The sequence below is a fragment of the Rhinopithecus roxellana genome, chromosome 13 (assembly GCF_007565055.1).
Source record: "Rhinopithecus roxellana isolate Shanxi Qingling chromosome 13, ASM756505v1, whole genome shotgun sequence".
Classification (NCBI taxonomy): Eukaryota; Metazoa; Chordata; class Mammalia; order Primates; family Cercopithecidae; genus Rhinopithecus; species Rhinopithecus roxellana.
The window spans coordinates 31,028,876-31,039,473 of NC_044561.1; the positions used below are offsets into that span (position 1 = coordinate 31,028,876).

The 10,598-nt window shown below is 38.5% G+C and overlaps 1 protein-coding gene across 6 annotated transcripts in view; it reads left to right on the forward strand.

The window, feature by feature from the left end:
- Positions 1 to 9,942, forward strand: part of GRIK1 (glutamate ionotropic receptor kainate type subunit 1) — a 413,796-nt gene extending 403,854 nt beyond the window's left edge. For 4 of the 6 annotated variants that reach the window (XM_010364919.2, XM_010364921.2, XM_030914238.1 and 1 more), the window contains one exon: positions 9,348 to 9,942. In XM_010364919.2, the coding sequence (XP_010363221.1) occupies positions 9,348 to 9,503 (156 nt within the window). In that variant the 3' untranslated portion in view covers positions 9,504 to 9,942. Of the gene's footprint in view, positions 1 to 8,848; positions 8,936 to 9,347 lie in introns of all 6 variants that reach the window. The other 2 variants (XM_030914237.1, XM_010364918.2) reach the window with 1 other exon arrangement.
- The last annotated feature ends 656 nt before the right edge of the window (positions 9,943 to 10,598 follow it).

Below are 10,598 nucleotides of genomic sequence, written 5' to 3' on the forward strand. Positions count from 1 at the left end.
ATTCTGACCACTAGGAAAGAGAGAATTGGAGGAAAGTCACAAAGGTTAGATACCACCTAAATCTCTGAGAGGAGGCTATTCCTAAACCAATTACCATCTCTGAGCCAAGTCCACACTTGGGAGGATGCAGGAGAATAGAAACCACAGAAAAATTAAAAGGGAATCCTGGACAGAAAATGCCATTTTTTACTTCACAGGGTAAAGGGCCAGGAGGTGGTAAGACTTGTAGAGACATTTTGTATGCCGCTGTCTCCTGAATGGCAGAATAACAGCATGTAGGCAGTGAAGCTGTGAAATGTTTCATAGATAGAGTCTTCCTCAATCTCAGAGAATGCAGGGAAAGCAGCCAAAAATCCGTGGCTCTTCTCACCCAAGAGGAGTGTGAGGAAGGACTGAGAGAACCAGTGGACTGGAAGACTTGAAGTTACAGCAGGAAAGACACAGAGTGTGTGGATGTGACAAGGAGACCACAGTGGGACCATGGTCATCTCAGAGGGCACAGCAGAGACAGAAATCAGTGTTCATGACCTAGTAGGATGTCACATCTCCATGGAAGCCAAAAGAACAGAGGATGGCCTTGGACCAGCTGATCCTGGGCCCTCTAGACACCTGTCCTTATCCCAGATGACCCTTGGAAAGAAGAGAACAGAGAAGGGAGGTGGGGAGATGCTTGCATTAACTGAGACATTAACCAAAAGAAAGTATTTTAAACCAAAAGTGAATTACCTTGAGTTAATAAGATGCATTAGCAGATGGGGAACCTCTAAGCTAAGGTGAGTTCTATTTTTTTAAATAATATCACATAATTTGTTTGCATATGCAAGTTTGTAGCTTGAGAAAAATGCATTCCCACTATCACAGGCATAAACTGCTACCCCAAAACTATGCATGTAGTGCATACGTGCACTGTGGACAGCTAACACCCTGCATCACGGTCCGTTTAGCTTAAAGGTAGGGTCTTTCCCTGTAGAGAAAGGGCATGCAAAGAATTTCTTGGAAGTTTATTTTATGCCCTAATTCAGCCTCTGAAATGAAAAAAAAAAAAAAAAAACACCAAGCCTTTTCCATGAGGTGAGGGAAAGCCAGTCCACACAGAATCCTCTCACGCCTTCAGTGCAGGAAGCCAGGGAGATGTTAGAGGACCAAGGCACAAAGCCACCACACTGGCCTCTGACAGTGACTCTGGAGAGGAGAAAGGCACTGTGTGCTTTGCATTGAAGCACAAACCCACATTTCTGCCACGTTTAAGCAAGGCGAGCTGCTTACTTTCAGGTATACAAGGCCCACTGGAAGCTTTCCCTCACTGCAGGAATATGTATGTCTCTGCTCTCTGCTTATAACACTGGACTGGGCCATGTTTCATGCTCCCTTTTATACCATCAGCCATTTCCGTGCCCTTTCTAGGGCAGGAAAATGTTTTAGCTGCTCTAGAGCTTCCTTGGGAGGCCATGGGAGTCTCAGAGGACAGTTTCAGGCTAGCCTGATGGCATACCCTGCTGACACTTCTCTGCTCCATTAACTGCCTCCTCTGAAAGCCTGAGACAGAGACTGGGCTAAGGTTTCCCCGTGTTCTCAGGTCCCCTCACCTATCAGGCTGCTTTTCTTATCCTACTGCATGGGAGTTTGCCCCCAGAGAAGGCAGAGGAGGTGCTCCTCCTCAGATCTCCCTCAGCATCTAGGCTCTGGTCAGGATTCTTGCATCACCTGGTTGAACTTTTCTCCTTGAGAGCAGCTACAAGACAATCCTTTCTTTACACTCCATCCTCAGTCCTATAGGCTGAGTCCTGAAGGCTCTAAGCTTGATATTTAATGTCAAACTTTTACAATTCAAAGTGCCTGCTTTTTCCATGTTTCAAACACCTGACTGTTGTAATCAATAGCTTCAAAGACTGCAGCGTCTCCTATAGATCCACAAAAGTCCATTTAAAAGCTCAAAGCTCCAAATTTGAGTCTTTTTTCTTTCTATATCATCCCTACCCTGAAGGTAATGCATATAAAAGCACTTCCTGTAACTTGAAAAGTGAGAAAAAGGAGTGGGATTCAGAAGAACTGGAAAAAAGCACACAGATTAATATCAAAATATTACATGGCCTCAATGTTAACTCCACTTTTCAAAGTTTTCTATGACATTGTCCCTAATGTTAGAGGAGGAGAGAGAATAAGGTTTCTAAATGAAATCTTTAAATAAAGATGAACAACAGGAAGAAGACACTTGTGTATCTGATGTCATGGAGTAACCCTGTGTCCTTCATAGGGATATTTTTATGGTTTGAAGAGCTCAGTTAGGAGAACAAGGAATTTTAGGGCATGCATTCATGCAAACAGAGAAACTTAAACCTAGGATCTGAGATGGTAAGGATGTTGGCATCAGGTCCCAGATGTGGGAACAAAAATGAAATGGAGCAGAAGAGACAACATGGAGGCAATGAAAACAGGACATTAACAGACACAGGAAAAAGGAGTTCATGAAGTCTACATGCTGTAGCCAAAGGAAGGCAAGACAGGGGCTTTCAAGAGTGATTTCCTATGGGGAGCCAGTTTAAAGCATTTGGCTCAAGCCTGTAATCCCAGCATTTTGGGAGGCCGAGACGGGTGGATCACGAGGTCAGGAGATCGAGACCATCCTGGCCTAACACGGTGAAACCCCGTCTCTACTAAAAAATACAAAAAACTAGCCGGGCGAGGTGGCGGGCGCCTGTAGTCCCAGCTACTCGGGAGGCTGAGGCAGGAGAATGGCGTGAACCCGGGAGGCGGAGCTTGCAGTGAGCTGAGATCCGGCCACTGCACTCCAGCCTGGGCGATAGAGCGAGACTCCGTCTCAAAAAAATAAATAAATAAAATAAATAAATAAATAAATAAATAAATAAATAAATAAATAAAGCATTAAAGGTGCAAGAAAATAGGCCAGGCAAGACGGGGCTGCTGAGTCACAGGTGGAGATTAGGATGGGTGACCACACCTGTAAGTTTTATTTCAGCAGCTAGATTTCCTTCACCCCAACATTCTTTACATGGACCCAGGAGATGAGAATCAGCTTTCTCATTAGCTCTCAGGCACAAATCAATATAACCACTATTCTAAAAGCTAATACAGTGATCAACACTCAACCTCTAGGATTCACTTTTTTAAATTCCAAGGATGGGTGTACAAAACATGGCCCATGGGTTGTGAATGAGCTCAGAAAATGGATCAAACCACAGGAAATGCTGCCCAAATCCTCAGTTCTGGAATGCAAAAACTTCCCGCAAGGATGGTACACATAAAACCACTCCAAAAATCTCTCCCCACCTGCCTTCACATAATTAGTTAGAGATTATTAAAGCCTGAACTCTGCTCTTAGATCATGAATTCTCTTGGAAAGGCGTGAAATCTGTGGACAGATAGGTGACCAGACTGTACAAGTCTCTATGTTGCAAATTCCTAAATAGGATTCTTCTGTTCCTATTCCTGAAAAAGTTTCTTGACTGTATCCTCAAACCATCCTAGGTTTGCTCCTACACTAGAGCTTAGAGTTAAAAAATGTTAAGGAAGTGAAGTTTTAGTCCTTCTTTAAAAAATATAATTATTGAGACACTGGCTCCACAGAACTACGGTAGGAATTTGACCAAGACAAAAAAAAATAGTAATAATAATCCCATTATTTTTCAGGAAACTATTTCTTTAATGTTCTACATTTTACTGAAATTGTCTTTATAAAAATACTCCAAATCTTAGCTTGCTTTCTATTTATACTAGGTCTATACATAAAATGCAAGGTTTTACATCTATACAATGACAATATTACCTACATCTCTTTTCTTCCATGTGTAATGTGAAAATTTATCAGACAGTGTCACAGAGCACTTCAAGTGCCTTTGAACAAGGAGCCTATTAAAGGGAGAAACCTATACAAAATGTAAGATTTGTATGGTATTATTGGCTAGGCCAGAGCTTCTGAAAAATAATTCCTCAGAAAAATCCTTAAGGGTATAAGCATCGAAAGCAGTTCTCTGAAATGTTCACCTATACCTACCAATGAATGAAAGACGTGAATGTATAAATGCTAAATCTGCAATGAGAAATTAATCTGACATTCACAGTCTGATGTCAAGTTTGCAACCAGTATGAAAGCCAGTTCCAAACAGCCTAGTTTTTTGAATACTGCAAACTCAAATCCAATTTTGCCCAGAGCTTTTCCTACAACTTAAAAAAAATTGTTCTTTTCCCCTGAATCATTTTTCATGAGGCAAAGTATTTTAGGCACAAAACAAAAAGAACTTTAGTAGTCCCTCCCACCCCATCCAGGGCAACATTTGCAATAAAAGGGTAAAGGTGTAAAGAGAAGATATAATTTATATTCAGGCTCACACAAGCATCAAGAAATCAAACATTTGAGGTTAATTCAAAGGAGGTGCCATGAAGTCAGCAATTAAAAAAGAAACAAACCAAAGGGGAAGGTAAACATAAGCAAAGAAGACAGAATAGGGAAGAAAAGAGGCTCCTTAGGGACACACCACAAGCTCTGAGGAATCAGAGAAGAGCAAGAACTTTCTGCAAAACTGAAATAAACAAGCAAATCTCCCTCCTTATAAAACCAAGAGTTTTAGTTGAAGTTTCTATTTCAATCTCTACTAGACTAACGTGTGTTTCTCCATTTCCTTTCCTCTAAAGGAAAGGTCTCACACACACACATACACAAACACACACACACACACACACACACACACACACACTCTACGTTACTTTTGGGTAATGTCAGAAACAGCATAAACTGCAAGAACATTATTACTATAAATTCACTTGTAAATGAATTTTTCTATCAGACATTATTATAAAGATTCATTGTATTAATAGATGGCTCATAAGCACAGAGATGGAATTTTTAAGTGGCCAGGGACTGAGGTGAGCTTTCATTTCCTTCTGATGTTGGAATATCTCTGTATACAGCACAATACAAGTCGTCATAATGCCTATAACTACACAGACACAGCAACATGTTATGGACTGGGCAAAAGAAGTGGTAATCGGCATTGAAAATTTATGTGTTAAACACATATGGGAACTATTTTAACTAAAACACTAGTATAAGCAACTCAAAGGAATTGCTGCACAGATGTGCGTCAGATGGCTCAAATTAAAGAACCATCAACCTTTTCATTGTATTTCTCCCATGGAAAAAAAAAAAAAAAGACAGTGAATGCAATGAGTGGCATAGAGTTAAATATATACTATGATATATAAAACTTAATTTTAAAGAAAAAGCATACTTAAAATATGCCACCCATTGGACTGTTTTGCATGTAACAGTTCATTGAATTCTCATAATAGCTCTATGAAAAGGATTCTAGCATTGTCCCACTTTATACATAAGGAAACTGAGTCCCAGAGAAAATAAACACTGCCCAGTGTAACCCGGCTACTAGGAAGTATAACTGAAATTAAAACTCCTTATTCTGATACCAGGCACCAATTCTAAACTGTAATTAAAAGTCACTTGTAGGCCGGGCACGGTGGCTTACGCCTGTAATCCCAGCACTTTGGGAGGCCAAGGGGGCCAGATCACGAGGTCAGGAGATCGAGACCATCCTGGCAAACATGGTGAAACCCTGTCTCTACTAAAAATACAAAATTAGCCGCGTGTGGTGGCACGCACCTGTAGTCCCAGCTACTCAGGAGGCTGAGGCAGGAGAATCGCTTGAACACAGGAGATAGAAGTTGCAATGAACCAAGTTGGCACTACTGCACTCCAGTCTGGCGACAGAGCAAGATCCATCCAAAAAAACAAAGAAGTGCAAGTGTAGATTTATTAAAAATGTGAACTCCATCACATTTTTAAGCCAGGCCCCAGATCCAGGCTACTGAAGGACTTTCCAGTCTGCAAAGTACCAGAAAATACTACCTGAGTATCCTGCCTCTATTTGCACTATGTCTTGAGTAAGGCAGCTAGCTGAATGCCATTATGTTTGATACTTTCTCATGAAAGTAGGATTTAGGAATTTAAACCAAAATACTTTAAAATGATGTTTCTATGGCTCTGTAAATATGAAAAACCCAAGCCTATAAACAGAAGTTTTAGAAAGCTACTGTCATTTTGGTCCCAGTTCAGAAGCTCAATCTTTATATGTATCTTTAATTCTGAGATCATAAAAGGCAAATTAATTAACGAATATGAGCCCCTCCCAAGCCACTCTGGGCTGAAAGATGACTTTCACAATTTCATTTCCTGTGGATCCAAGAATGTGTGGTTTACTCGAGCTCATGGCTGGGAGAGGCCTTAAAGGTCACCTTTCCTTGTGACTACAGCAAAAACTTGGAGGCAGAAAGGTCAGCCCCAATATCTTGCCATTTTCTTCTTGACGGTCTGAGACAAAGTGAGAATCAAAAAGAAATCACTGTTTGCAACCAAAGACCAAGAAAGCAGACCACTGATAAAACTGTATTTATATTTGCTCTCACACAAGCAGCAAGAAATAAATACTTGGAGTTAGTCAAGAGTAAAGATGTTTGTTGTACTTTAAGGCAGTCTAAAATCTGGCAGAGGATTTCCTTTTTTAAAAAAATAAAGTTAGTTGAAACAGATTGTCAAGGTAATATCTATGACCACTCCTCTACCCAAAATAGGGAAAAGAGGTTTCAATGAGACCTTCCTCCGTGTATGTCAAGTCACACTCGGAGATTCATTTTGCCGATTTCAATGTAAAATGAAATGAAATGCCTAAAATCAAATGCTTGAGAGTTCAAGTAAAGCAGAAAGATTGGAATTTCTTAACATAATAGTTTTTGGGAAAATTCACAAAAGCTCTCTATAGTGATAAAAAATATTTTTAAAAAGTAATGTGTAGATGATTTCTAGGAAAAGCACTTGGTTTGGGCAGTCCAGATATATTGAGTTCAAATGCAAGCTCTTTCTCTTGGTAACTTACTTAATATCTCCAGTAGTAAATTTCCCCATCTATATAGAGGGTATAATATGTAATAAAGTTTGCAAATTTCTTGACACTCTTTTCTTTCCTCCTTCCATTCCTTCCAGTTTAATGCCAAAAATATTTCTTCCATTGAAATATATTTCTGAGTAAAGTTTGCAAAACTCTGATACAATACTATATATCACAATTACTCTATAAAATATTAATTTGCTCTTAATAGCAACATATAAGTTTCATATGGTATAATGTTAACAAATTATTATATTTCATTCATGATATACAGACATGATGTTTTGGCTTACAATTTTTTGACTTTGCAGTGGTGCAGAAGTGATACACAGTCTGGACAAACCATTCTTTAAGTGCCCATACAACCATTCTGTGTTTTACTTTCAGCATTGTATTCAATAAACAAATTATATGACAGAGTCAACACTGTATTATAAAATGGGCTGGATAGATTATTTTGCCCAACTGTAGGCTAGTGTAAGTGTTCCATGCATGTATAAGGTAAGCTAGGCTAAACTGTAGGTTAGGTGTATTAAATGCAATTTCTTCTTAATATTTTCAGCATACAGTGTATGTATTGGGACACAACCCCACAGTAAGTGAGAAGCATCTGTACTTGCTATCACATTTTTGAAGTATAGTTCATAAAAATATTTCTGACGTTTTACTTTGTGTGTCATGACATCCCTCCCAATCCACCGAAGCCACAATTTACCATTTGAAAGAACATGAGCACACATGACATGAGTTTTTATGTTTTTGTATTATAAGAAAATGGAAGTTAAATTCTAATCCTATAAACACTTATGCTTAAAGGAGATAAAAAGTTTTATTCAAAGAACCAGTTTTTTAAGAGACATACATTTGATAGTCCAATAGTTTACACCTAGAACCTAAATTCTAGGTCTGGTTTTGAAATCAAGTAGAAAAAAATTAAAAATAGAAAAATTTAAAACTACTAATTCTCTAAACTACATCAAGTTATTTTTGGAACAAAAAGAACATTTTCAAATACACATGTTGCACATTGATACACAAGAACCACACTAGATATTTAGTACTTTGCAAACATAGGACACACATTTCTTCCTGTAAGGCAGTTACAAACTAGACACATCACCTGGTGGCACATTGTCATTTGACTTTCAACCATATCCATTTTGTGTGCTAAGGTTTAAAAAGTACGCTTGCACGTCTATAAACTTTATCAAAGATTTTGCTTTTTAGAGGATTTTTTTTTTATTGTGGTAAAAACAACTTGAGATCTAACCACTTAAAAATGTCTAAGTGTTCAAGACAATATTAACTATAGGCCCAATGTTGTACAGAAGGTCTCCAGAACTTGTTTATCTTGCATAATTGAAATTTTATATCCCCTTGAGCAGCAACTGCCCCCATTCCCTTCCTCCCAGCCTTTGGCAATTACCATTCTACTCTCTGTTTTCATGACTTTGACTATTTTAGATGCTTCATATAAGTGGAATCATGCTGCCTTTGTCCTCCTGTGCTGGCTTACATCACTAGAGGATGTTTTAAGAGTGAACTCTTCAAAAAGAAAACTACTTTTTAGAAACTTCTCTAACCAGAAAATTGTAGAAATTTCTCTGAGCAGGAATTTTTCATTCAAAGGTCTTATCTTGGCTAGAAAAATGACAGCAAATTATGTTTTATTGGTCCATTTATATACTATGCATGTGAACAGATATAGCATAATTGCAATGGAGATTATATATATTGTGTGTATATGTAGAACATTTTTCAATCATAATTCCATTTTCCATTTTCTTTTGTATTACTCCATCGTTTTTGCTGTGCAGTTCAGTACCACATTATTTTCCATTTCGACCACAGCTGCATCATTGCTGCTGCCAGAATCTCTGTTTTTTGGAGAAAATATACAATTTAAAATTGTTTTTTTTCTTTTTTTTTATCAGAAAGGAAAGTCATCAAGAATTAGATTTTATTTTAGGAACAAAGTAAGGTTTCATGGGAGAAAAAAACAAAGCCTTGGTGTAGAGAAGGTTTGTTCATTTTCTATAGCATTACTGAAGTGTCCGTATGCCTTGATAATCCTGTCAATGTTTGGATCATCTCAGTGGGGGAAATGACTTAATTTAACTCTATTTTGGTGTCTCAGCAAAGGTAAGTTATCTATTTTGAGAGCCCTGAGTTTGCTTTAACTGGGTAGTTTTATACTACTGCATTTGTGAATGAAATCCCAAAGTTTGCCTAGCTAACTTGCCACCTCAGTTGCCCTGAGTAGAAAAGGTGGGTGGCCAGTGGGTGGAGGAGGAGGTGATGGGAACTGGCCAATTGTGACAGAGCTGCCTTCAGGCCAATATCTTGTGTTTATAAATACCTAGGCAAGAGGCAGGTCAACAGCACATGAGCTAGGCTTGATTAAGCTGACAGTCTGTATCTCATGTTCCCTAGTGTCTCTCTTTCAACGCCATCATGGAAGAACTGGGAATCTCACTGAAGAATCAGAAAAAAATAAAGAAAAAGTCAAGAACTAAGGGGAAATCTTCCTTCACAAGTATCCTTACTTGTCATCAGAGACGAACTCAGAGAAAAGAGACTGTGGCGTGATCCAAGGAAACACCTGTATGAAGAAAAAGGATGCACTCCCTACAGATTTTTGGAGAAAGGATTTCTGATGAGTGTGTGATGTGTTTCCATATATCTATATCCATAACTCTGATTATGTATACAGATATAAGAAATACAAAAGTTTAAAAAGCTCACATAGATATGACTTGGGAAGTGACACCAGTTCTTTTAAAATAAATTTGTATGCTCACTTATTTTGCATTTTTTCTTTTGCCCCAATAAATTGTTGTGTGTGCTTTCTAAATAATAATAAAACAACAGGGTTTTTTCCAGAACAAGTTGAGCGTGGTTTGTTCCCCATTACTTGCTCCCGTTGGCAAAGGTATGTTTGCTGTATGTTGTCAGTTGTGCAGTTTGCTATTTTGAAAACTCTTCTTACTGGTTCAGACAAACATAGTCATTTTGGGCTGAGTTTTAAAAATTACTTTTAGCTTATACCAAGTTACCTGGTTACTATGGTAAAGTGAACCCATTTATCTTTGTGTTCTAAAGTCTAATTTTATAAATAGTTTAAGTGATACTCAGAACATTAGTGAGCTGTGCTGGAAAAGGATACCAAAAAGCAAATATATGTTCAAAAAGTAAAAGTGTTCACCACATTCTGGGTACCATTCTAGGTTCTGGGGATCCCATGGTGAAGAAAACAGATATGGTCCCTGTGTTAGTTCATTTTCATGCTTCTGATAGACATACCTGAGACTAGGTAATTCATAAAGAAAAAGAGGTTTAATGGACTCAGTTCCACATGGCTGGGGAGGCTTCACAATCATGGCAGAAGGTGAAAGGCACATCTTACATGGTGGCAAGCAAGAGAGAATGAGAGCCAAGCAAAACAGGAAACCCCTTATAAAACCATCTGATCTCATGAGAATTATTCACTACCACAAGAATAGTATGGAAGAAACCGTCCCCATGATTCAATTATCTCCCACCAGGTGCCTCCTACAACACATGGGAACTATGGGAGCTAAAATTCAAGATGAGATTTGGGTGGGGACACAGCCAAACCATATCAGTCCCCGTTCTCACATAACTAATTATAAAACAAACATGAAAAACAGTATTAGAAGCAAG